This window comes from Catharus ustulatus, chromosome 28 (assembly GCF_009819885.2).
Source record: "Catharus ustulatus isolate bCatUst1 chromosome 28, bCatUst1.pri.v2, whole genome shotgun sequence".
In the NCBI taxonomy this organism is placed as follows: Eukaryota; Metazoa; Chordata; class Aves; order Passeriformes; family Turdidae; genus Catharus; species Catharus ustulatus.
Window position 1 is genome coordinate 2950341 of NC_046248.1, and position 27486 is coordinate 2977826.

Consider the following 27486-nt stretch of genomic DNA (forward strand, 5'->3'; position numbering starts at 1 on the left):
CCTTCAGATCAGCCAGCTGCTCTTAGCAGCAGAGTCATGGAATGGGTTAGGTTGGGAGGGACTTAAACCCACCTCATTCCACACCTTCCACGTGTTTGATCTCAGTTTTTACTGTTGCTAGCAGGCCCTGAACATCCCCTCCATTGCTTTATTGAACATTGAACTTCCCCCACAGGGCAGTGAGGGCAAGATAAACACCTCAAAGAGAGAGCCTAGGGGATGTGCTGGGGCTGGGAAGGGTCTCTGGGCAGTGGGAAGGGGTCTCTGGGCAGGGGGAAGGGTCTCTGGCTGGCAGGGAGGGGTCTCTAGCCAGGCTCTCTGTCCAAGGTCTCTCTCCAGGATCTCTCTGGGAGTTTCTGGCCCGAGGTCTCTGTCTGGGGTCTCTCCCCGGGGTCTCTATCGCGGGTCCCTGCCTGGGGTCTCAGTGCAGGTTCTCTTCTGGGGGGCTCTCTCGTGGGATCCTTTCCTAGGGTTTCTCTGTTGGGGTTCTCTCTCTGGGGTCTCAGCCTGGGCTCTCTTTGTCCGAACTCTGTCCCGTGGGTCTCAATCCAAGCTCTCTGTCCGTGCTCCCTGTCCGTGCTCCCTCTGGCCCTCTCCCGGTGCTCCTGTTCGAGCTCCTTCCCGGGGCTCTCTCCCAGTCCATGCCCCCTGTCCATGGTCTGTGTCCATGCCCTCTGCCCATGTTCTGTGTCCATGCCCTCTGTCCATGCTCTCTGTCCGTGCCCTGTGTCCGGGCTCTCTCCCGGTCCATGCTCTCTGTCCATGCCCCCAGTCCATGCTGTCTGTCCATGCCCTCTGTCCATTCCCCCTGTCCATGCCCTCTGTCCATGCTCTCTCCCTGTCCATGCCCTCTGTCCATGCCCTCTGTCCATGCTCTCTCCCTGTCCATGCCCTCTGTCCATGCTCTCTCCCTGTCCATGCCCTCTGTCCATGCCCTCTGTCCATGCCCTCTGTCCGGGCTCTCTCCCAGTCCATGCCCTCTGTCCATGCCCCCAGTCCATGCTGTCTGTCCATGCCCTCTGTCCATGCCCTCTGTCCATTCCCCCTGTCCATGCCCCCTGTCCATGCTCCCTGTCCATGCCGTCTGTCCATTCCCTCTGTCCATGCCCTCTGTCCATGCCCCCAGTCCATGCTCTCTGTCCATGCTCTCTGTCCATGCCCCCAGTCCATGCTGTCTGTCCATGCTGTCTGTCCATGCCCTCTGTCCATGCTGTCTGTCCATTCCCTCTGTCCATGCCCTCTGTCCATGCCCTCTGTCCATGCTCTCTGTCCATGCCCTCTGTCCATTCCCCCAGTCCATGCACTCTGTCCATGCCCCCTGTCCATGCTCTCTGTCCATGCCCCCTGTCCATTCCCTCTGTCCATGCCCTCTGTCCATGCTGTCTGTCCATTCCCTCTGTCCATTCCCTCTGTCCATGCTGTCTGTCCATTCCCTCTGTCCATTCCCTCTGTCCATCCCCTCACCCCGTCGCTCCGGACCCTCCCAGGGCCGTTCCCGCCCCCGCGGGCGCGCGCGCCCCTCCGGCAGCCAATGGGAGGCGGGGTGGGCGGGGCCTCAGGGTGGGCGGGGCATCAGGGTGGGCGTGACCGCGGGGCGGGGCGCGGCCAATGGCGCGCGGGCGGGGCCGGGGCGGGGCGGGCGCGCGCTGGGGGCGCGCCGGGCGGGTCGGGGGCTCGGGGCCCGGGGGGCCCGGGGGTCTCGGGGGGCTCGGGGGGCCGCGGTCCCTCCGCCATGTGGCCGTGCGGGGGGCGGCGGCAGCGCCGCCTCGGCGCCGTGGCGCTGCTCCTCGTCGTGCTGTGGCTGCTGCTGCGCAGGTGAGACCCGGCTCGAGGCGGGGGGCGCGGGGGTCGCGTCCCGGGGCTGCGGGGCCGGGCGGGGGTGGGCGTGGGGCGGGGGTCGCGGGTCGCTGCCCCACCGGGCGCAGGCCCCGCCGGGGGAGCGGGGCTGGCTGCGGGAGAACTGCGCATGGATGGAATCGGCGGCGCCGGTGGAGGGGAGAAAGGTTTATTAACGGAATGAATGTAATTATTAATGTAATTATTAGTGAAATTATTAATGTAATTATTAATGCCGTGCCTCCCGCGCGCTGCCGGGGAGTGAACGGGCGAGCAGGCTCGGTAAATCCCGTCCTTTCCCATCGGAGATCTCCGCTCCCATCATTCCTGCAGCGGAACGGGAGCGTGGGAAGGAGCGCGGGGTAACGCAGCGCCGTGCCCGCATCGTCCGGGGCTTTAAATAAACGTGGCACCCGATATGCAGAGCCCCCTGCCAGCCATAAATCAGGCTCTGCCTTCGGCTCACGCTCTCCTGCCGACCTTGGCTCGCGGAGGCTTTACATCATCCGGCGCTGATGGGTGATGCGCTTGGCGATCAATCGCCCCGGCAGATGGAACCCAGCTCCGGGCTCCCAGTTCCCTCTCCCAGCCTGGTCTGGGGCTGGCTCTCCCTGTTCTGTGTCCCCGGAGCAGTGTGGTACCCATGGCCCGTGCCCACCTCTCCCTCTTTTCCTTCTGCCGGTCCTGTTTCACACTCCAGACCAGCAGCTGCTCCTCTGTAGCCCACCAGCAGCAGCAAGAAGTTTTTAAGCTTCTAGGTTGAATCCCACGTGGTTTAGATCACGTTCATTTTGGGGGAGATGCTCTTTCCCATGACATGCTGGAGAATACACAGGAATACACATGGATATGTATGGAGATGTAATAGTTATTTTTTGCCAGCTGGATGTTTTATAGCAGGCTCTTAAAATCATAGCCGGAAGCAAATCTGATCCTCAGAGCTATGGAAAAAAAGCTTTAATAAATCTTTGCATAATTAGAAGCAAAATTCTTGCACAGCTGGCCTTGGGTTTGTGCCACCTGAGTTCTTTGGATTATTGCAAACTGATATCTGATGGAGGCACAGAATCTGTCTCCTGTAAGTATGTATCCACAACGCCCTGTTCTGTATGCAGAATAACTCCCTGTATAAACTGTTCTACAAAGTTGCAGCGTTTCCTCAGCCGCAGTCTGTGAGCACGGGGGCTGTGCAGGGCAGCGAGCTGGGGCAGCTCAGAGCTTTCACTTTTCCCTGGCCAGAGGAGGCCCAGAATAAACAGCAAAGCCCTTGGAGGTCTCAGTGGAGCTTAGGGATTAACAGCAAAGTCTCTTGTCCTCTGAAGCACATCCTCCAGCATCAGCAAAGAACTTAATGGCTTTTCCCCCTGCTTTGGCTGTTTTCTTTTCCACCAGCTTTTTCTCCCAGCTGGGCTGGATATGGGCTGATTGAACACCAAAGGTAAATCTCTCTTGCAGAGAGGACTTGAGCCACATTTGTGTTTCACAGGCATGAACAGCGTGGCTGGTTGGTTCAGAAGTTAATTCAGACTTTCCATGTGTTGTATTTTGCACTTCAAATTCCATCTTACAAAGGCTTATTCCATTTTATTGGACTAACTCACCCAATCCAACTTCATAGCCTCTGCTCTGGGGTTAGTTGGTAATGGAATAGTTGTTTTGGTTGTTTTTTTGTTTTTTTTCAAAAGAGACTTCCCTGAAGCAGAGATGAAATCACAGAATCACAGAATCCTAGAATTTGGGTTGGAAAGGATATTAAAGATGACCCAGTCCCACCCACCATGGCTAGAGACATCTTCCACTATTCCAGGCTGCTCCAAGCCCCATCCAGCCTGACTTGGAACACTCCCAGGGATGGCCACTGAGGTTGACAAAGAACCTTTAACAAAGTAAAAAAATATTACATTATTTGCAACCTGTTCTGTCATTAAAGACGTGAGAAAAAAAAATCTCCTGGGAGCTATAAATTGCTCTCAGGAGGAAGTACAGAGCCCAAGTGCACTTTAAACTCTGGCAATCCAGCTCAGGATAACAGGATGAACTCTGCTGAGTCACAGAAATGTTTCTTCCTGAAGTTACTTAAACAGATCCTAATGAGAAGTGTAGATTTCAGGGTATTTAGGATAATGTGTTGAAAATATTGGGAGCCTGGGAGCTTTACCAGCCCTTCTTGGGGAGAAAAAACACTGGAGCTGAGGAGTTTTAAAGTAGGAAACTTGATGGAATGTGCCAGGTGAGTTATGCCCAGGATTAAGAAGATGATCTTAAGTGATTAGTTTATTTTTATCTGGCTGTGTGTGCTTCCTGAGCACAGCCTTCATTCTGGCACCAGTCAGCAGCACTTCTGTGTGCAGGGGTAACTTAGGGCTCTACCCAGCTCAGAAACAACTTGGAAACTCTTTTCCAACCTAATCTTCAAAAACTGGAGTTCTGCATCTCCAGACCCATTGAGCTTTCCACCTAAAATAGAAGTAGCTGTAACTGCTGGTTTGTTTTGCCAAAGTTACAATCTGTAATTTAGCAGCATAGAGGCCATGGAATGTTCTGTTTGAGGTCTGAGAACTCTTTCCTCTGCTGCTGAAATTTGTAACAGTTCCTTGGGAGCAGTGCTGCCATTTCCCAGCCTCATGTCATCATTCTCTGGCTGTGTTTCTCTGCAGATGAGCATTTTCAGTCCTGTTCTTACTCATGCTTTACATGTGGCAGACTGGTGTTCTGTACTCATTGCTCCTACCTGAGCTGCACTATCATGGACTGTTGTTATCTCCCCACCTTCTGATACACCAATCTCCCTGCTCAGCTCTGTTTCTGTGACTGGCTGGACAATCAGTGTGAGGCAGTGAATATCTAATCTGGCTTCCTTTTCCAGGTATTACCCCTGCCTGCTGCCGGTTGTTTCAGAGCCCTGTGAGAATGCTGTGCTACTCAGGTACCCTCTGAGCTTGTCAGCCAGCCCGTGCAGTACCCTGCAAGCTTAGATTTAGCTCCTTTTATCCCCCTGTCCTGTCAGAGGACGGGCAGGCTGCTGGTTAGTGATCCCTGTAAACCACAAGCTCTGAGCATCCTCACCCTCTGCTAACAACTGCTTCACCCATAGCCTAGGCAGCAGCTGCAGGCTTAGGTTCCTCTCTCCTCTCACTGTGACATTCCTCCCAAATGTGTGGGTCCTTCTTGCTTTCTGGAGCTGGGAATTCATTGCTCACATCTGGAACAAGCTGCCATTGTCTGACTGTGTGTGTGTTCAGAGCTGTGTCACTGGGGTGGGCTGAGGCAGGCAGTGACACTGCTCTGTGTCTTGTTGGGTTTTGGTTCAGCCAAAGTGAGCTGGGAGCTTGCAGGGCCATGAGCAGTGCAGGAGCTGAGCCAAGAGGAGCTGTGGCAGCAGGAGTGCTCACCCTGGTAAGAGCTGAGGAGCTGCTGGCCCTGTGGCTCTGGCTCTTTTGGCAAATAACATTTTCAGGATTAATATAAACAGAGATGTGGGCAGAGGTAAGTTTGTGGTGACAGGTGATTTAGCCTCTCCTGGGTGATGAATATAATCCAGGGGGATCATTAAATTGAGGAGAAGGGAACAAGTGAGGGGCTTTTACTTTCTCCATGCTTTGAGCTGGAAGATACCAGAGTCCCCAAGAGATTTGGGGTGGCAATGTTGAGATGCAGCTGCTTTTGGAACATGGATCTGGAAATCAGCCGTGCAAAAATATCAGCATGGAAATCCTATGCAAGGCAGGGAGATGTTGAATGCTGTAAGTTAGGGAAGTGTTTGTGAGTATTGTGAGTGAAAACTTGCCCATCCATGATTCCAGCAAGGGGGTTTCATGCTCTGTGCCTGAGCAGTGTCAGTTGTAGAGTGTGGCACAGTGGCTTGGGGGTTCAGAGGGGAAACAGCCAGTGAAATGGATTTAAATCTACATTTGGGAAGATTTCCCAATGGCTCAGAGCCTTGTGAACAATCTCTGTGCTCTGTATGGCCAGGAGTGTGGCTTGTGGCTGGCCCTGCTGGGTGAGGCACAACGAAGAGAACACATTCCTTCCCCAGGACTGGCTGCTCACACATCTCCTTTTCCCTTCCAGGTTTAACTGGAGCGAGCTGACCCCTCTGGGGCTGTGGGGGAGGACCCTGGGCTTGCAGACAGAGAAGTCCCAGTTCCTGCTGGAGGGGATGCCCTTCCGTATCTTCGGGGGTTCCATGCACTACTTCCGAGTGCCCCGCGAGTACTGGGAGGATCGCATGCTGAAAATGAGAGCCTGTGGCCTCAACACCCTCACCACGTAAGTGTGCTCACCAGAGACACTCTGCCATTCATTCCAGTGGGCCATGACAGTGTGTTTCCATCCTTCTTATTGTGGGAAAAGACACAGGTTTTCTCTGACCTCCTCCTTCACCCCACTGCCCTCGCTCTGCCTTTCAGGTACGTGCCGTGGAACCTGCACGAAAAGGAGAGGGGCAAGTTTGACTTCAGTAAAAACCTGGATCTAAGGTGTGTGGCACAGCCAGCTCTGTTATGAAATACTCCTGTTTGGAGGGGAGGGGGTGTGTGCTGTTTGAGTGAAGATGTTATTTCTAGATGTGCCTTGGTCAGGCAGTGGGGTCTCGTTCCTTCCCCTGCCTTCTGCTTGATTGATTGAACTTAATCAATCCCTTATAGTGCTTCATCAAGCAATTGCCTTCTACTTTGGTACCTAAACTCAGTGGTGATTGGGGTGTTAGGAGTGGGGGTTCTGCAGGCAATCATTCTTCTGTCTGGATCCCCAGGGCCTTCCTTTCCCTGGCAGCTAAAAATGGACTGTGGGTGATTCTGCGCCCTGGACCTTACATCTGCTCAGAGTGGGACCTCGGGGGTCTGCCCAGGTGAGTGTGCAAATTGTTCTGTTCAGGCAAGCATTAGGGACAAACAAATCCCCAGCTCCTGATCACACAGCCAAGGCTCCTTCAAAGGCATTGCTTTGCATTGTCTGGCTGCTTGATGGGGATATTTATTTTATGTGTCCCCAAAGCAGGTGAATACTCATTATCTTATGGAAGACTTCTATTGTTTTTGTCTTTGAGTGTTTAAAACAATTTTTTTATGGTGTAATGGTTACAGCAAAAAAAATAGAATTGGGGGAGCCCATCTTGCTGTTGCACCTTGACTCTGCATAACATGAACAGAATTTGCAGCTTGATGTAAGAATTGGCTTCATCTCAGCTCCATTTTAAAAGTCCTACTGGAAATCTGCATTATACAGCTGGCAGTAATGAAACCCCACCACTTTTCCAGCCTCCTGTTGTGTTTTCCCCTGAAGAACACAGCTGGAGGAGGCTCTGGGAGCACTGGGACTTGCCTGGCTCCCCAGTGCAGCCAGTGCCAGGTTACCACTTGTTTTCCTCACCTGCACAGAGCACAAACCTCACTGGAGATACTTGGGGATTTGTTTTTAACTTTTCTCTTGCCTTTGGCATCAGAGTTGAGGTGTCAGGGACTCACTCCTGAGAGCAGAGCTCCTCATGACCAGAGGCAGAAGCCACCTCTACATTAGATTATGAGAAGTGCATCTGTTGTCAGCTGTTGTCACATCACCCATGTGAGGTTTTATTATCAGACAGATAAAAAATTCTAATAAAGAGCAACAGTACTATTCTCATTTTTCTTCTAAAGAGGAGATGATTTTTTTTTTTAAAGTCCACGGAGCTACATTTAGCAAAGAGTTGAGTCTTTCAGGGTATTAGTTAAGGCCTCATTTTGCAGAGAAAAGGAAGATACAGGCTCATTCCCCTTAAATGGTTGCAGCATTATATTGTTCTGCTCTTCAGCAAATTGCCCTTTTTTCTGTTAACTCCAGACAGAACCCACCCTTGTAAATCAGCAGCAGAAACAATGGGAACAATTACAGAAATCTTTGTTTTGAGAAAGGATTGGGATTTTTTTGAAGGAGCACTTGGTTATAGAGTGCCCTTGGGAATGCAGGGAATTCACTTCAGAGTGCTAAGATTAATCCTTGAAATATTATTGGTAGAGGTGATGAAATGAATTTAGGCCTGAAATGCAGAACAAAAAGAAGAGATTGGGAATTGGAGCCTGGATTTATTTACGAGTGAGTGATGGACACGTGGTGTCCTTCACAACTCAGGGTGTCACAGCTGTGCTGGGAGCTCTGCTGGGTGACACCAGTGCTCCCTGCCCAGGTGGGACTTGATGCCAGTGGGTGAAACACCTCTGCTTGACTGGCCAGGAGTCTCTAACACATTCCCTGTCCTGCTTTCTCCCAGCTGGCTGCTGCAGGACCCTGAGATGCAGCTGAGGACAACCTACAAGGGCTTCACAGAAGCTGTGGACGCTTATTTTGATCGCCTGATGAGCATTGTTGTCCCTCTCCAGGCAAGCACCATCCTTGTCCCTCCCCAGGGGTGGCACTGGCTGCCCAGGCAGTGTGGGCTGTGTGTGACAGCAGCAGGGTGAGACTACCAAATGTACCAGTTCTGCTCCAGGAATCAGCACAGGCTGTAGTTTTCTGTAAATTTGGGAGCATGGGAGGGTGGTGCTGAGTCCATCTGATGCTGGATCCTTCCTGCCAGCTAGTTGGAAATCATGGTGAACACCTTCTTTGTCCCTTTTTGTCCCCCACAGTACAAGAAAGGAGGTCCCATCATTGCAGTGCAGGTGGAGAATGAATATGGTTCCTATGCCAAAGACCCAAACTACATGGCCTATGTCAAAATGGTAATGGTGGCACTTTTACTTGTTCCTGTGTCAACTTCTCCCATAAATCACCTTCCCTGCAGTGTTTTCTTTTTTCTGTGTTACTTTTGAGTGTGGTTTGAGAGACTCTTGATGTTTCCTTGGATGTTCCCTCGAGGTGTGGAAGAGTTGGCAATGCCCCTCTCAGTGTTGATAAATCTGTGTTCTTGTGTCTTCCAGGGAAGAGGGTGACAGGGAGCTGGGGAATGTCTGTATTGCAGAGCTGCCCTGTATTGAAGGAGCTCTCACCTGGGGCTCCTGTTTTGCCTTATCTAGATGATATTTGATAAAGGTTTCCCTTTGTTGACTTTGCTGGGGAACAGTTGATGTGAACAAATCACCAGCACAATACTCAACTTGTGTAATCTGGGGCTCAGCACCTGGCAGGTTAATTTGCCTAATGCCTCCTTTACCCCTGTCAAAAAGAGATTAAACTGTGCCCTGGCTGCCCTGAGTCAGGGATGAGGAGCTGGCCTGTGCCCAGGGAGGCTGGATTATCCTGCTGGATCTCACAACAGTCTGACCTGTTTGTTTGCCCCCAGCACTAGTGCAGGGCAGGCAGATAATGAGATCTGCAGTGTGTCTCACAGGGTTTGTTGTTTGATTTCTTTTCAGAGTGCTTAAAGGTATTGCTGCATGTCAGGGCAGTCACCTGTCCAGTCTTGCTGTTCTGCTACAGGATTATGGGATCCTTCTGAAATCTTTTGGGTACCCCAGCTGCACCCTGAAACTCAGGTTGTCCCATTACTCAAGGTGTCCAGAGGCTCTACAAACAAATAAACCCATGGCAGGAGTGTTAATCTCCTTAGGGCTGTGCCAGCTCCTGCACCAGCTCCATCTCATGCTGTGATTGAACTCTGCTTACAAGGTTAAATATGAAGTGTGTATACAAACAAATCAGAATAATGCCAAGCAAGTGCTTTTCAGAGCCCTAAATGAAGGGGACACAGGGACTCTGGGGTCTGAGCAGCCTGCAGCTTGGCCTGGCTTTTCATGGCTCAGTGAGGAAAAAACTTGTGCTGTTGCAGACTTGTCAGGACAGATTCCCCTGCCAGGCCTGTGGGTGTATTTTTACAGTGCTGTTTCATCATATTCTGGGGTTGTGTGCAGTTTGCATCTGAGGCAGTATAGAATAGTGACAATGTGGGAAAGCAGGGTTTGTTTGGAGTGGGATCTGGTGTGAGGTGGGGCTCTGAGTCTTTGTTCTGCTTTGTGACAAGGTGATTCATTCACATCTAGCATCTGTGACCAAGCTGCATCTTCCTGGAATTAATAAACTCCTTAAGAAACACCCACAACTCACACAGAACCTCAAATCCCTGTTCTTCCCTCACTTCTTGGGTGCCTTTCTAAAAGTGGAAGGATGTATTGACATGACCCTTCCCACACAGAACTGAGCTTCTATTCCTGCTCCTCTGCTGCACTCTGGGAGGCATTTAATGTGTGCCAGCTCTGCTATTCTTCCATTCTGCATTTACACTCAAAAAGAGGGGAAAAAACTTAGCATTAATGCAAAGCTCAAAGAATTAGCTTAATAAAATTGGTTAGAAATTCCAGTTCCCTCAGCAGCTGAATTTTATCTGAATCCAGCATGTGCTCAGGTATAAATTTGGTGGTGATGGGTTGAGAAAGTCACCAGTTTGTCCTGGCTCTGGGTTGGGTTTGTCTGTTGGCTCTGTGTTGCTGACACTGTGCCATGGCCAGGTGTGCTCTTTGTGCAGGCAGGGACAATCAGCAAAGGGCTTTATCACATTTCACAGTTAGTAATTTAGATGAAGGGATTGAACCCTGCTCTCAGAGCTCCTGGGAGCTGCAGGAGTGACTTCCAGTGCAGGTACAGTGAAATGAGTGGGTAATTACCAACTGAGGTTTCCTGATGTCTCCTCCAAACGTCAGCCACTGTTCTGTTAAGAACCAGCTGCAAGAGAACAATCCTGCTGGGAGGAACCTTGTGTGTGCAGGTGGATTTTGAAACCTTGGAGTGCTGTTTCCTGTACTGCTGTGATATTGAGGAATCACTAAAATCATTGATTATTGAATAACATTCATACCTTAGCTGTGCTGTGATGGCATTCCTTGGAAAATCAGCTCTTTCCTCTTTTCAGCTTCCACTGTCAGGCACTCAGTGCTTTTCCTTTCCTCCTTCCACCTGAATCCCTCTTTTGATGAAAGCAATGAAGCTATTTACTACATTGATCTCAGAAGCTAAAATCCTGAAGTTGGATGCATCAGTAAGAAACCAATCCAGCTTTCTAAAACAAAATAAGATTTTCCAGTTGTCTTTAAGCTAGGAAGAGCAGGCAGAGAGGAGGAATGGGAGGTGTCACAAGGACAATTTCTCATTACCAGGCACTGCCAGTTGCAGGCTGTCCCCACAGAAGATGTTACTTTATGCTTTAGTGCTTTAATATCCTGGGAAATGCTAAACCCTGTTAACACAGAGTGGTTTTTGCTGTTTTTAACCTAGGCCCTGTTAAACAGAGGGATTGTGGAGCTGCTGATGACCTCAGACAATAAGAATGGGCTGTCCTTTGGCTTGGTGGAGGGAGGTGAGTGCTTGGAGGGCTGTGGGCTCTGGGGATGTGGCTTTGGAAGGAAAACAGGACTTTAATTCACCCTCTAAGGGTTCTGTTTGTGCTAGGAGGGACCCCTTGGCTGGATGGTGCAGCCAGGACAAACCCAGAAAGGTTTAGAGTGGTTTATTTTTCACATAAAGTGTAACACTGTGTGAAGGGTTGGGCATCTGTACTTCCCCCTGAGTCAAGAGATGGCAGCAGCCAGCATTTCTAAATGTTCCACCAGACTACAAGGCTGAAAATGCTATTTATTGCTTCATTTCAGGATCTATTAAACAAGTTCCTCAGCAATTACTAACAGTAATAACTCATTCCTAAGGTGGATGCTTTGTAATTAAAAAGAGAAGAAAAAAGGACCATTAAAACCTTGATTTTGAATTTTACATTTAAGCAGTAAATTTAGCAATAGTTTGTGGAGCAGCATTATCTTCTCAGCAAGTTTATTTTGGGGTGTAAAACCTGAGGTGGGTAAAGGAGGGTGTCAGATGAAGGATATTAATTTCTCTTTTATAAAGTATGATTCTAATAAGTTTTTAAAATGCTGCTTAGCACCCTCCTCATTTTTTCCTGTGAAGAAATGGAGGTGCAGCTGCTTGAGTTTCACTGAGCCCTAAATCTGACTGTTTAGGGCACTGATTCTCAGAATTTCAGTCATTTCAGCTGGGATTTACTCTGTCCTTGGCCTCTGCTCTGTCCCCTGTCCCTGCCCATTGCCTGAGGTGTAACTGCTCCTCCAAATTTTAAGTGTTTACAGGGTACAGTCTTTGAGTGCTCCTGTTATCACTCAGTCACAAATAATGTTAAATTTCCAGTCTCAGGCATGGAGATGATTAAAGGGCAAGACTTTTCCCTCCTTTAGCTTTTCCATGTCAGTATGAGAGGGATAAATTCATGAACTGAAGTCACAGACTTTCACCAGCACGGTGATCTTGTATTTTGGATTTTTTTTTTTTTTTTTTGGGTGTGCAGCAGTTTTCAGTTGTGACCACACAGAGTCACTCTCTGCCTGCCACAGAGCTGCCAGCAGAAGGACTGGTGTGGAAATCCCTCATCTCCTCAGGGAATGTTTGCAGCCTCTGAGCTCCTTTTTGTTCAGAGTCATCTTTTCCAGCATGTTCTGCTGGGAGCTCTTGGATCCCAGTTTGCCTCTTGGATGTCACAACAATCTGTTTGTCACTGATGTGATGTGTGGGGTAACCAGGGCTCCAAGTGGGAGAGCAGAGGAAGGGGCTAAAGGAGAGGCAGGAACCCCTCCCCATCCCTGGCAGTGTCCATGGACAGGGTTTGGGTCAGCCTGGCATGGTGGAAAGTGTCCCTACCCTTCCAGGGGGTGGGATGGGATGAGCTTGAAAGTCCCTTCCATCCCAAACTGTGGTTTTCTTTTTCGGTCCCTGGTGGTATTTGCCAGGACCAGAGAGTGCTAACATGTAGCTATCTCTCAGAAAGCTCAGATTTAGCCAGCAGAGAAAGACCAGAGGCCTTACTTGATGATTTCCACAAGAATCTTTATTTCATGTGAAGGGTGGTCAGGCAGGATTCTCTCAGAATCATATTTATAGGTTCAGGGAGGATTCAAACTACAATCAATAAAAGTTTATACAAAGAACAGCATCCAATCTAAGTGAGAAGTTCTAAAGATGAACTGACCAATTACACAAACTAATTTCTAACCAATTATCTTCCGAAGTGCTAGGAGAGTGACCAAATTCTGAAGGAATTTGGCTCAGCCTTGGTATCTAGGAGACCTTATCTATTATAGCAAGTTCCAGGGGCCAGGGGAAGATGGCTTTGGAGGAATTGTATCATCCACACCAAACCAATCTGATTCCAAGAATCCCAGGCTGATCTGCTGAAGCCCTTCTGGTTGACAAAGCTGCTGTCCCTCCAGGCTGGGCTGAAGGACCATGGTGGGATGCTTTGTGTGTGTGTTTGTGTGTGTGTGAGAAGAACATCCATGAGAAGGAGAAATAAGGCTCTGGGGACTGGTTCTCTTTCCATGGTGTGCTGTTAATCTGCATGAAAAGCAGAGCTGGGCATCTCCTCCTTCAGAATTGCCAGCTAAGGTGTTCCATCAGTGCTAAATCCACCTTTTGTTTTGTTCTCCTTTTGTGTTTTCTGAGCTGAATTCTTCAGCTCAGCGCACTACATAGGTCAGCCTATTAAAATCAAGGTATAAATAGTGAGAAATGAACTTTTTCTTCTGTAAATATTCTGTTTGAAGTGCTCTGCCTGACACAACTGGGGCTGGGTTTGATACCAGCTCTCTTGTTGGAAGTCAAATTTTAATTCCGAATCACATCATCGCTGCTGTGTTTGCAGAGAGAAATATCAGCTGGGAGATACAGAAATTATTGAAATGCATGCCAGGGGCTGGGACACTGATCCTAGATGAGTGTCTGCTGTCCTGCAGGCAGGTGTTCCCATTGCAGAGCATGAAGATGGGCATAAAGAGCTTTTCCAATTGCAGTTCTCTGTGGTTCTCCTGTCCTGTGGTTGCTCTTGCTCACCCCCACAGACCTGACAAGCTCTAGGATATTGCCTGGGAAGGAATTCCTGCAGCTGAAGCCTGGGAGAGCAGTGTGCCATCCAGACAGGACTTTCTAATAAGATTGCCTTTATGTGGTGCCTTTTAAGTGAGGATCTCCAAGTGCTTTACAGGCTCTAATTAGAGCTGGTGACACCCCAGGAGCTGCTCTGATGCTCTCTGTCTCTAATATCTCTGCACATTAGAGCTGAAAGATGGCCTGGGAGGATTCCACTGTGTGCTGTGGTTCACTTGGATTCTGCATACCAAGTGAACGTTTTGATGGGGAATTTCTGGGGAGGTTATTTTGGGGGTTCAGAAGGTGTTGCAGCTCCCCAAGACGTTTTGGATGAGCCCAAATTAACAAATTTTTCTTTTCCCACTAGCACTGGCCACTGTTAACTTCCAGAAACTGGAGCCTGGGCTGCTGAAATACCTGGACACAGTACAGGTAAAGTGCAGAAACACTTTGTTCATTCATATTTTCCAGCACTAGAAGTGAAGCACTGATTTTCTGTTTGGGATTTGTGTGTTGGTTTGGGGCTTTCCTTCTCACTAGGCCAAATCCTTCTGGAATCAGGGAAGGAGGATTTAAGTATCCTGTTATCCAGCACCTTCTGAAAGCCTTTTAATCCAGCTGTGCCCTGTGTTTAGCTGATAGGAGTTAGACTTCTTTGAGTGTTGGTGCCCAGAGCATCCCAGTGCACAACTGTCAGACCTCTCTCTTCAAGTTCCATCCTCTTTTTCCCAAACTCTCTCACCCTGGTGCTGTGGATGCCCTTTGCAAACTGCTGATGGTGTGTCTGTGATGGTAGATTCAGGCTAGATTGCTGAAGTTTTAGTGTGTCACTTGAGCATTTTTAACCCCTTTGTGTGCCAGAGGTGTGCATCAGGGAGGGAATTAATTAATTAATTAAGGCTTAATGAACACTTGGTGTGAACAGTGTCCTGATTGTGATGAGGGCATGGCAAGTTTGGGGTTAATGCCAGGTTATCTGTCTCTTTACACCCTGTGTCCTCTTTTCCTGTGCTCTGCTTGGATCTGCCCCAGCCCTGATCAATTCTCTCCTCACCTCTTCCCTTGGCTGTGGAGGGAAGCCCTGCTGGCATGCTGGATGTTCAATCCTCCAGCTTTCGTTTGTTTTCTTTTCCTCTACTGGCAAAAGAGGCTCTGCTGGAAGTGCTTTCACCTCCTTTATGTCTTCCAAAATTCCCCTAACCCTGCAAATGAACAGAAGGTGGCACCTTCCCTCCAAAGCAGCAGCTCCTCCTTTGCCACTCTCATTTTGAGACAGGAAGTGTTTGTAGGGGTTATAAAGCTGTTTTATCTTTTCCTTATTGTGGGGTTTTGTTCCAGGAGGTGATAAAATCCCTTCTGTGACCAGTTCACTGGGGATAGATTGATTAAATGTGTTTGCAAGGGCTGGAATGTTGAGATGATTGCAGGCAGTTGTTTTTTTTCTAATGAAACACGATTTTCTTTAATGCCACTTACCTCAGCCAATTCCTGTGGCATCAGACAAAACCCCTGTCACACAAAGGGCAAAACTGCCTGGAAATAAATCCCAGGAGGCTGGAGGGGCAGCCAGGCTGAGCACACACACTGCCCTGCCCATTCCATGGGGACAGGAGGGATCCTGCAGGAGCTCAGGGAGCTGGCAGGCACTGACAAATGGGAAGCAATTGCAGAGCCTTTAATGAAGACCTAATTCCTGCAAAATCTTCCCTGCCAGCACCATATGCAGCATTAAAAAGGCATTAAAGCAGCTCAGGTCTGCTGCTGTACCTTGGCAAGCACTGGCTGCCCTGCACCTGCAAGCTCTCAGCTGGCAGTGGCGTGGCAGATAAGCAGACATTTATAAATGTGTGTTTCTAGCAGGAACTAAACACTGACAGTTGGTTTGGCCCTCTGCTACAGCTCTCCCAAACAGCAGCATCCTGAAATGTTTGATGGCACCTGATTGTGTGCTCTGTGGTTTGTGCTTTGTTACTAGCAGAGGCACAAAGCTTTGCTTGCCTGTTCTGGGCATTGCTGGCCCACAGTTTCTTGTTCCTCACATGCCCAGAGCTCCTTAGGTGCCTTTTTGTCTGTGCCTAGAAAAGAAAACACTCCTGTAAAGCCACTCACCACAATTCTCTAGAAAAAAGGGGTGACTGCAGGACTGCCCTGAATCCATTTTTAACTCTGTTTTTTCTTGACAGAAAGACCAGCCAAAGATGGTGATGGAGTACTGGACTGGGTGGTTTGATAACTGGGGAGGCCCTCACTATGTCTTTGATGCAGATGGTGAGCACCAAACTCTGTTCTTGTGGTGAATCTCAGCCCTTTTGGAGTGCAGCACCTTCTCCCTGGTTTAAAAGCTCATTTGGAAGGCTACCACTAAAATAACAAACCCCCAGGGCACCTACAGAGCAGTGAAAACAGAGCTGTATGAGACTGTTTTAACGACTCTCATCCTCCTGCAATTGTCTTTGTAATTGGGTCATTAGTGTGTTCCTTTAGGAGTCTGACTGAGGACTCCTTGCAACTCTTCTTCTTAAAAGCAAAATTCCTGCTGGAGGCCATGAGCTTTACCCTTTTTCACCTGGAGGAGAGGATTATTTGAATGTGTTAATGCATCACTGTGATATCAGCGCTGCCTCTTCCTGATGCAAATCACAGCACAAATCACTGTGATTGCACAGGAATGAGAGAACACGTCTGACTGGAATTCCTGGCCCAGATTTGTGCTCTGTGGCCTCCCTGGCACTGCCCTTTTTTTGCAGAGATGGTGAATACTGTAGCAAGCATCCTCAAAACAGGAGCATCCATCAACCTCTACATGTTCCATGGAGGCACCAACTTTGGCTTCATGAACGGGGCTCTGGAAGCTGATGAGTACAAGTCAGATGTCACCAGTTATGGTGAGTTTATTGTCACTGCCTTGCCTGTGCAGCTGTGACTGCCCTGGGCTGGTGGCAGTCACCAGCAGCACTGAGGAGTGATCAGCACAACCACATTGTCCTGGAGAGATGAGGTAGGACAAAGCTCACAAGTAAATTCCTGCCTAAGAAAATTTCCAATTCCCAACCCATTCCAGGAAGTGGGGGATTCCCTTATTCTGAATTGTAAATAGAGGTGTTACAGATGATGAATTGATATTTCTTTTTTCCAGGGAGAGGTGGTGATCCACAACACCATTTTTTAATTTTACCAAGTCAAATTGTACCATAAATCTCTTTTCATCCCAATAGCCCGTGGTTAAAATGGTTAATTGTTGACTTTATCCTGTGTGAAATTCTGGATATGTGCAAATTAGATCTCTGAAAGTGTGAATGGCTCTTCTCTAAATTAAGGAATTTTGTAGCTGTTTAGTGATGTTCACTCAGATTAAAGTGTAGAGATTTCCATACTATAGACAATGCCATGAAAATTGTGCCTGGAGCTTTTATTTCTTGCACAAAGCCATCCCAGAGCTGCTTTATGTTTTAAAACACATGCTGCTTTTCTGCTTTTCCAGATTATGATGCTGTGCTGACAGAGGCTGGGGACTACACATCCAAATTCTTCAAGCTGAGACAACTCTTCAGCATGGTCATTGGTAATTCCAAACCCAGCACTGTGGAATTAGGGAATTATTTAAACTGACCCTTCTGCTGCAGCCCTGGGGCTCTGCTTGATTGGGAATTAAGGATGGGAGGACCAAAGGAGATCTGGAGGGATCTTGAATTTGTGTTGTCTGAAATAATTGATCCATCTTTTTTTTTTTTGCATCCCAGGCCAGCCCCTTCCTCTGCCCCCCATGATTGAAAGCAAGGCCTCCTATGGTGCCATCCTGCTGCACCAGTACATCTCTCTCTGGGATGTGTTGCCAGCACTTTTACAGGTAGTGACACCTCTTCTAATGCATCCCAGACCTAAAAGACATCAACTTTTACATGCAGAAGGCAATTTGTGCTCTGCCTTGTCATCCCACAAGGATGAGATTGGGGATTTTTTTGCCAAGGATATGCAAAGCAGAAAATCTTTTATCTCACCTTTTTCACTGCTACTTCTGTTCTCTTGGAATTGCACTTTTGCAAGTCCTTGGCTCCAGTTTTGGTACTTTTTTGGAGGGATTTTGGGTTGGACCAGAGCTTGAGGGGCTCTCACCTGTGGCAGCCTGGAACACCTGCCTTGAGCTGCCTCTACAGGGTGTGTCAGTGTGAGACACCACTGCTGATGTTCCCTTTGCTTCTCCCCTGCAGCCCATAAAGTCAGAGCTGCCTGTGAACATGGAGAATCTGCAGCTGAACGACAGCATTGGGCAGCCCTATGGATATGTGCTCTATGAGACTGTCATTTTTGGGGGGGGCCACCTGCACACCAGGGACCACGTCCGGGACCGGGCACAGGTAGGGGCTCACTCAGCTTCCCTGGAAATGCTTTGGTCTGGGCAGAGAGGCAGGGAAAGGGGAGGGAATCATGAAATTTTAGATCTTTCCACTTCTCAGCTAAGCCCCAAACCCTTATCACTTCTAATTACAGTAATTTCACGATTATAAGCCGCATCATTTTGACTAAAATTTTGGTCCAAACCCGAAGTGCGGCTTATAGTCAGGTGCGGCTTATATATGGACAAAGAATGAAAAGTAGCTGTTTTAGTTTGGAGGACAGGTGTCTGCTGAGAAAGGCAGGAGCTTCTCTTTGAAATGGAGAATGTAAACCCCCTCCCTCCAAATTATTATCATTTTGAAATCAAGGGGCTCTCAGACAAAGATATGGGAATTAGGAATAACAGTTCTTTACTAGGGAAATTAAAATAGAAATACAGCACTACAAAGAACAAACCCCAAACCCTGACACAGTCAGAGTACAACCTGACACCCGTCAGGCAGGGTGTTGGCAGCAGTCCCATTCCATGGTGGCTGCATCCTCCTGCAGTGACAGATGTGGCTCAGCTGGAGCAGTGCTCCTGTACAAGGTGCAGTTTCCCTCCGGAGCTCCAGTGGGGATGTGGAGAAATCCGGTTTTCCTCTGGAGTCCAGTGGAGAAAGGGGCTCCCTTAGTGTCCCAAAACCTCTGTTTTTATCCTGGTAAGAAATGTTGGGCTCTTCCCCCTGGCTGGAGCAACTCCCAATGGGATGCAGTAATTTTATCAGTCCCACAGTGGGACTCAATGGCCATGAGCAGAAAATGACTGGCTGGAGGAAGGATGGGTTGTGAAAAGATAAAGAACAATGCCCTGCCTGGTTTATAAAACATGGCCATGAACAGGAGATATCCCATGGAGATAAAGAACACTGCCCCACCTGGTTTCAATGGATGCCCATTAGCAGAATATCTCCCACAGAGATCAGGATCACTGTCCCCACCCTCAACAGATGGTGATAGAACAGATACCTTTGATCACATCCTGTATTGTAATGTGTGGCTTATAATTGTAAAATTACTGTAAATCTCCGGTTCCAGTCTGCTAAAACTTACAGCATCTTTAAACATCAGAATGTTGAATGTTCTGAGAATATTTTGATTATTTTATTCCCACCTGTGCTGACAGTGGCACAGTTATGGACACTTGAGTTGTAGGTTCAAGTGGAGTTTCCTCCCCAAATCCAGCTGGAGTGATGTGATTATGACAATTGATGAGCAGTTGCTCTGGTCTCCTGTGCTCTGTTCTGCAGGTGTTTGTTAACACCATGTATGTGGGGGAGCTGGACTACAACACAGTGGAGCTCTCCATTCCTGAGGGACAGGTAACTCCAGGGGATTGCTCAGGGTGTGGATAACAAGATCACCAAAGAGGGAGAAGTCTCAGAAAGGCACCTCCTCCTAACCCAGGCCAGCTTGGTACCCTAATCAGACACAAATAGTGGGATTTCACTACCAAATTACCATTTGTGATTGAAAAGTGGGGCCTGAATTCTTTCCCATGGAGAAAATTCAAGTTATTGTAGCCCTTGCTGCACAAAACTTTCCAGCCTTGTTACCACAGCCACAACACTGAGTACCTGCACCCTGTTATTGCAGAATAAATCCATGCAGGCTTCACCTTCCTTAGCACAAAGCAGGTGTTAAGGGGCTTTGGAGGCTTTTGGGTCTCAAATTAAATGAGGGGGAATGTCTCTCTTTAGGTCTGAGAGCAGTTTTACCCTGGCAGAGCTGGCACTAAGAACACCCAGTATTGATTGAGCACATTTCAGCAGAGCTGTGGTGGCTGTAGGAGCAGGTCAGGGCTGGATGCACTGGTTGTTCTTAAGGCTTTTGGGAGTTTATGGCACAAGCCTGTCCTGTGTCAAACTCCCATTTCTGGCTCTGTGGTTGCTAACAAAATGGGAATTAAAAATTCAAGAGTGAAAAAAAAATCAACAAAAAAATCTGTGCAAAGACTGCGAGTTCCTCACTGTTTGCAGTAGACAACTCGAAAGGAAATTTATAAATTGCAGCTGCCAGAGGTTGCAGTGCCACTTCCCCCCTTGAGCACCTCTGCTGGTGCAGCTGATGCTTCTCCTGGTTTGTTTTTAGCAGGGCTTCAGGCAGCTGAGGCTCCTGGTAGAGAACCGTGGGCGAGTGAATTACGGGCTGGCACTGAACGAGCAGAGGAAAGGTGGGTTTGGTTCTGAGCTCCCAAACTCTCCCAGAGACTTCTCAGAGTGCAAATGCTGCACAACTGCCTGTGTGCTTTGGACAGAACCAGCTGAGGGCACTGCACAGCTCTCAGCACTGGGAGTTGGTGGGGAATGGGTGAGGGAGGGAATGTGTTAAAAACATCCTCAGCCCCTGTGTGGAGTGCTGAGAGGAAGTGCAGTGGCTGCTCAGTGCCCTGCACCAAGGTTTATTTTAGCTAAACCCAGGGCTATCAATGAATCTTGCTCTGCTCTAGGTTTCCTAGGTGATGCTCAGCTCCCTTTCTCTTGCTCTGTGAGCATATTACCTCACAGGGAGGGAAGGAAAATACCTTTTTTAATCTGTGTTTTTCCCTTGAGGGGTTGATATTGGAGGATCACAGCATTTAAAAGCTCACACAGTGTCAGGAGGAGGGAACTGCATCCCCTTGAGCAGAATTGACTGAAATGCTCAAGCCTGTCACACACAGTGGTGGAGCTGGAAGGGGTTGATTCTATTTTAGTGGGGAACTATGTGCAAAAGCTCTATAAAATAGATTAATGGAGTTAGGCATGTGACTGTATTGATTTTATTTAGTGCAGAAAAGTTGCATAAAGCTCAGTGCTGCCTAGGCAGCCGCAGTTCTGTGATTAGGAGGCTGAATTAGCACCCAGGCTTTACCTGCTTCAGGGAGAGCAACGTGAACCAAAGGGTGCTAAAGGTGAATGACTTACTGAAGTGCCTTAAAATCCTGGGATGAAAACCCTGGAGCAGCCCTGGGCATTGATGCTGGCTCAGTTATGTTGTGCTGGTGGGGAAGGGATTGACTGCTTCAAAAAAATCTGTGCATGGTCAGCTCCCTAAACCCCAGCAGCCCCAGGTGCTGGCTGTGCCAGCACATCCCAGTGTGTTCTGCTGGGAGGGTGAGCTGAGGGAAAGGAGAGGCCAGAGTTGAGTGCTGCTCCTCACTCAATCTGCATGAACAGTGGGACCATATGGACTCTTAATTCCATTGCAGAACGTGGCTGCTTTCCATCTCCTGCTGCTCCTCAGATTCAAATAGCAAAATCCATCAGCTTTAGCTGTTCCTCAGCTCTTCATTGCCCCCATTGCTCTTGCAGGCTTAATTGGTGATGTCTTCTTGAATAAAACCCCCTTGAGGAACTTCAAGATTTACAGTTTGGAGATGAAACCTGCCTTCATGAAGAGGTTTGTGGGATTTTGACTTTTGAGACCACCTGTTTTTCAGCAGTTCAGGGTCTAAGAGGGAGCAGCTAAATGAGGCAACCTGAGGTAACAGTGGGGAGGTGGATTTTTGCACTGATAAGTTCCTTGCTGATATTTTGCCTGAAATAGTGCAGGAACTGGTGCCAGCTGATCCATACCATCATCTAGGGAGAAATCTAATCCCACTGTGCAGGATTTAGAGGTTTCCTTGCAGCAGGGTTGGATCAGGTAGGGTAAAGCCAGGCTTACCCAAAGGCAAGGATCCCCTCACACCCACATGGTGGAAATTTTGGGTCTTTCTGGAAATTACCAATCTGGCTGATATATTTAGTAATTCAGCCTGGCAAGGGATGGATTAATTCTAGAAAGCTACTGATAGTGCATTAACAATCCAGATGGCTCCCTCTCTTTTATGTTGTTTTGCTTAAATTCAAGGAAGGAAATTTAGCAGGGGGATGTTGAAGAGCCTCTGTCAGCACATACAGAAAACCTCAGCAAATGTTTCAGGCGGCAGATGCCCTATGGACTCTGGCCACAATCCAGAGACACTCTTTTCAGTGATGTTTTTAATACCAGAAAGCAACTTATGTGCATCCCCCATGATATCACAGCTGCCCCATTTTGTGTAGGGGAGAGAGAGAGAGAGGCCACATTAAACCAAAATGGCTTTTAAAAGGAAAAAAGTCCACATTCTGAAATGCCTGAGGACAGTTTTACCACGTGCTGAGGGGCTACCTGAAGGATTCTTATTGATGGGGTAACTCACAGCCTTTTGGACTGCAGGGTGTTAGAGGAATATTTCCAGTGAGGAGCATTAAAGCAAGTGAGCTGCCATGGCCAAACAAAAGCAAGATTAGTCACCACCAGGCTGAGCTCCTGGCTGCTGACCAGCAGCACTGAAACACAATCAGCTCACAGTCCCCTCGGGGAGGAGGGAGAGGAGTGTTGTGAAAGGAGCTGTCACAGGCTTTTAGTTGAATAATTCAGTAGCAGCCAGGCTGCACTGGATCAATAACTTCCCTGAGTCCAAGAGATGCAGTTTGTAAGGGCTGGAGGGAACATGTTCTGACAGAAGCTCAAGGCTTCTGTGCGATTCTGCTCTCCTTATTTCCTCCTCTGCTTGTGCCCTGCTCCCAAATTGCTGCCACAGGTAAGAAATAATGGCAGATTTCCCCTAATTACTGCACACTTGGAGGGTGTGTTTGTGTTCCTCGACAGCAGCTGTGGCAGGGATGTTTGCTTTGAGTCCTGTCAGTTCTGCAGTCTCCTTTATCAAGCTACAGACATTTAAAGCACCCTGGCAGATCTGCAGGATCCTCAGCAACCAACATGAAGCAGAGCTTTTGTCCCAGAATGATTTGGGTGGAAGGAACCTTAAAGATCCTCTCATCCCACCCCTCCATGGGCAGGGACACCTTCCACTATCCCAGGTTACTCCAACCTGGCCTTGGGCACTTCCAGGGATGGGGCAGCCACAGCTTCTCTGGATACCCTCTGCTAAAGCCTCACCACCCTCACAGGAAATAATCTTTTCCTAATATCCAATCTAAACTTGCTCTGTTCCAGTCTGAATCCTTTTCCCCTTGTCCTGTCACCACACACTCTTGTGAAAACCATTTCCCATTGAGGTGACAGCCCCAGGTACCCTCTTCTTGTAGCCCAGCTTGGCCTGCCAGGGCTGTGGGTGGTGGGGACAGAGGCAGGTGGCCCCTGTGCCCTGTGTGAGTGTCCCTGTGTCCCTCTCTTGCAGCTTGCAGCACGTGTCTGGCTGGAGCACGGTCCCGGATTATTTCGTGGGGCCGGCGTTTTTCCGCGGGAGGCTGTGGATAGAGCAGCAGCCACAGGACACCTTCCTGAAGCTGCAGGCAAGTCCTGGTTCTTAATCAAGGTTTAAAAAGCTAGTTAGAGAGAATTGTGCAACAGGTCTGGCTGATTTCTGTGTCTGTAGCCTCCCCCTCTCTCTTAGAGAATGATTCTGAGGGTCTGACAGTCTCCTCCAGGTAATTCTGTTCAACCTGGAGAGGTCCTGTGAGAAAACTGACCCTGCAGAGCTACCAGTGCTCACTTCAGTCTTTTTTTATTGGCATACAAATGCTGTCTTCTAGTTGCAGAGGAGTAATGGGCACAGAAAATAAAGGAGGGCCTTGTTTTATTCCTGCCTCGTCAGTGTGACATGGAAAGAGTCACTTCTTTGTGGCTGTAGCATTCCTGTCATCCTTCTGTGGGAGACTGCATAGAACTTCAGATGAGATTTTAAATATTATTAAACTTCCTCCTCTGATTTCCCTCCTTTACAGCCAACCTTGTGCCCTGCCTTACAGTCCTGCTCACTTTCCCATTCATTGGGAAAATTATATTTGTTGTAAATCAGGTCAGCCAGCAGCAATTCAGTTTTTCTGTCACTTGGGAAGAGGTGAGGGCAGATATTCCATACTTGAGAAGGAATAAAGGCCTGTCTGTTCAAAGGGAAGAAATCTCCTGTCCAAGCACAAATCACAAATTGCACATTTTTTCAGGTTTTATCCTTTTAATGAGCACATTAAGGATAACTCCTGTTCAACAGGGCTTGTTTAAATGTTCCTGGCTGCAGGGATTTGCACAGGGAAAACAAGCAGAAAACCTGCAGAAAGTGGCTGGAAAGGATGCAAGTGTGAAAGCAGATTTGGTTTCTTGTGGGGATGCTAATGAGGCAGCAGAGCTCATCAGTGATTCTGTGTTCTGCCTTGATTCCAGGGCTGGGAGAAAGGAGTGGTGTTTGTCAATGGGCAGAACCTGGGAAGATACTGGAAAATTGGACCTCAGGAAACACTTTACCTTCCTGGGCCCTGGCTGAGGAGAGGGGGCAACGAGGTGAGAGGCTCTGCTGGGATTGCTCTTTGCCTGTTGGGGTTGTTCAAGATCCTTGTCCCAAAGAGCCAGGCATGCTCAGGATATCTATTACAGTAATTTCATGATTATAAGCCACACCATTTTGACTGACGTTTTGGTCCAAACCCGAAGTGCGGCTTATAATCAGGTGCGGCTTATATATGGACAAAGAACGAAAAGTTGCTGTTCTAGTTTCGAGGACAGGTGTCTGCTGAGAAAGGCAGGAGCCTCTCTTTGAAATGGAGAATGGAAACCCCCTCCCTCCAAATTATTATCATTTTGAAATCAAGGGGCTCTCAGGCAAAGGTATGGGAATTAGGAATAACAGTTCTTTACTAGGGAAATTAAAATAGAAATACAGCACTACAAAGAACAAACCCCAAACCCTGACACAGTCAGAGTACAACCTGACACCCGTCAGGCAGGGTGTTGGCAGCAGTCCCATTCCATGGTGGCTGCATCCTCCTGCAGTGACAGATGTGGCTCAGCTGGAGCAGTGCTCCTGTACAAGGTGCAGTTTCCCTCCGGAGCTCCAGTGGTGATGTGGAGAAATCCGGTTTTCCTCTGGAGTCCAGTGGAGAAAGGGGCTCCCTTAGTGTCCCAAAACCTCTGTTTTTATCTTGGTAAGAAATGTTGGGCTCTTCCCCCTGGCTGGAGCAACTCCCAATGGGATGCAGTAATTTTATCAGTGCCACAGTGGGACTCAATGGCCATGAGCAGAAAATGACTGGCTGGAGGAAGGATGGGCTGTGAAAAGATAAAGAACTATGCCCTGCCTGGTTTATAAACCATGGCCATGAACAGGAGATATCCCATGAGATAAAGAACACTGCCCCAGCTGGTTTCAATGGATGCCCATTAGCAGAATATCTCCCACAGAGATCAGGATCACTGCCCCACCCTCAACAGATGGTGATAGCATAGATACCTTTGATCACAGCCTGTATTGTAACATGTGGCTTATAATCAGGTGCGGCTTGTAATCATGAAATTACTGTATCCTTTAGCTGAAAGCCAGTGCTATCTCCTAAGATCTGTGAAAATTAGGGAAGGTGCTGCTCTAAAGCTGGCTCTGGCTCTGACAGCCATGGAGGGATGCCAAGGATGGCACCAAGGATGGTGCCAAGGATGGCAGCTGAACCTCACAGCTCTGCCTCAGTTAGGAACCAAGACAAACCTGATGCGCTGCTGCTTCATCCCTGCACCACGTGCTGTGTTCGTACCCACACTGATCTCTTTACATGGTGCTTCCTTCCCCTCCTCATAAAATACTTTGAGCCCCCCCAGGCTTTGTAAGAAGGGCTTTTCTCTGTCCCTGTGCAGATTGTCATCTTTGAGGAGCGCACGGCCGGCCGCATCATCCAGTCCGTGGACATCCCTTACTTAGGACGGACCCAGTACGTGGATTGAGAGCTGCTCTCCCATGGTTGGCTCATCCTGAGCATTCCTGCTTGCATGTCTGGGGACCTGAGGGCTCAGCACTTGGGCATGCTAATCTCCACTAGAGCCAGGGGAAGGATTTGCCCTCTGGCAGCGAGTTCAGAGGAGAGGACAGCCAGAGGAGCAGGGCCCTTGTTCCATGGATGGATGGATGGATGGATGGATGGATGCAGCAGCTCCTCTCCCTGGACTAGGAGCCCCCAGCCCGGGTGGCTGCGCATGCTCTGGACCATCTGGTGGATGTGGGGGAGTAAAAAGGTGCTGGAGGCAGGTGAGAGGGAGAGAGAGGAAGAACTGAAGCCATCTGAACTGAAAGCTGAGCTCAGCTTTCCAGGGACTTTCACAATGTGCTATTGCTGGCCTCCTTGATTTTATAATTAGGTAGGGAGAAAACAGTTGGTGAACATGTGAGTAATCAGGTGTGGAAAACCATTTTGGTGTGCTTTGAGGCAGATTTTAGCAAGTCTCTGCAAAAAGGCCATTATGTGTTCCCTTGTTGGAAGGCAAGGTGGTTGTCCAAATGATTTTTAATTTCAGCTTTTTTTTTTTCCCCACTAAGTTTTACTGTGGAGGTCATCTCTCTCTCAAAAGGAAAAAAAAAAAGAATTTAAAAAGTGAGATGTGTTTTGTATTCTATCAAATGTATCATGTTTTGGGCCAGGCAGAAATGAGGATTTCCAAGGAGGAGAAAAGAACAAGTGAGTCCTGCAGTTCCCTCTCCACCAGTGAAGCACCTAAAGATGAAATTCCCCCTTGGAAAGTGAGCAGGGATCAGATTTTGTCTGGGGTAGAAGCAAAAGGACTGCAAGTGGAAAAACCCATCCCTGCTTTCTCCTTAAAGCTGCTCTGGGATCTTGGGGCCTGGTTTCCTTTTTCTTTTTGTCCCTCTAAAGAGAATCTCGGGATTTAGGTAAACACAACGTTCTTTTAACTCACCAGCTCCAGGCACAGAGGAGCTGCAGCCTCCTTAGGGAGAGGGAGAGATCAAACCTGAGCTGTGAATCCTTCAGAACCTCCAAGGAGTCGCTGCTTTCTGTGCCACCAGCAGGATTCAGACTGTGGGAGAAACACCAGACTGTGTCTGTAACGGAGGTGCAGGCTATTCTGGCTCTTAGAAACCATCGTTTTATTTAACAAATTTAAATACAGTTTGTTTAAAACTGAGAACAGACAGTGCAGCTGGAGCACACTCCATCCTGGCCAGGTCTGGTCACACCTATCTCTGCTCCCCAGGGCCACGGCAGCTCTGGGACAGCTGAAAGTGCCCAGGCTCCTGTGGCCAGAGCAAATGTGCAGGGCTGTGTTCAGGATTCCATCCTTTGCATTTTTCTAAAAGTTATTTCCTTCCAAGGAGGGAAGGTTGGAACCCAGCAGGGGCTGGAATTCAGATTAGTGAACCAAAACATGCAGCTCGGAGAGGACATCAGTTGGAAACTATTTCAGTGCTAAGAAAACTTGGTAGTCCTTGAAAAATGTCTCTTTCCACTGTAGGGTTTGCAGACTGAAGGGAACTTGGAAGGCCAGTACAGTAACAGAATAAATCTAGTTGAGTGCAGAGTTTTAATCCAAGGTAACAATACCTGTTCCCATAGAGCAGCCAGCAGCATCCAACACTTCCTTTCCAAGTAGTGCTTCAGCCATTGCATCTAAAAGGAACATTTTTGTAAAGGCTTCTGTGGCTGGGAACTCAAGAATGTGACTTTTCCCCAATGGTTCTGATGTACAGTGGGAGAA

At 48.4% G+C, this 27486-nt stretch overlaps 1 protein-coding gene across 4 annotated transcripts; it reads left to right on the forward strand.

The window, feature by feature from the left end:
* The first annotated feature begins 1716 nt into the window (after window positions 1-1716).
* Window positions 1717-26370, forward strand: LOC117008196 (beta-galactosidase-1-like protein 2). Of its 4 annotated transcripts, none has more exons than XM_033081860.2 (20): window positions 1717-1815; window positions 4703-4762; window positions 5908-6105; window positions 6246-6314; window positions 6590-6685; window positions 8084-8192; window positions 8442-8534; window positions 11020-11101; window positions 14039-14103; window positions 15855-15939; window positions 16419-16556; window positions 17153-17233; window positions 17412-17518; window positions 17880-18026; window positions 19296-19367; window positions 20137-20218; window positions 21339-21426; window positions 23195-23309; window positions 24178-24294; window positions 25636-26370. In XM_033081860.2, exons 1-20 carry the CDS (start codon window positions 1733-1735, stop codon window positions 25720-25722), a joined length of 1974 nt encoding a protein of 657 aa, XP_032937751.1. In that variant the 5' UTR covers window positions 1717-1732; the 3' UTR covers window positions 25723-26370. The 4 variants fall into 4 exon arrangements, with proteins under 4 accessions (XP_032937751.1, XP_032937752.1, XP_032937753.1 ...); XM_033081861.2 differs by having other exon boundaries at window positions 20140-20218; XM_033081862.2 differs by lacking the exon at window positions 4703-4762.
* Window positions 26371-27486: the final 1116 nt, after the last annotated feature.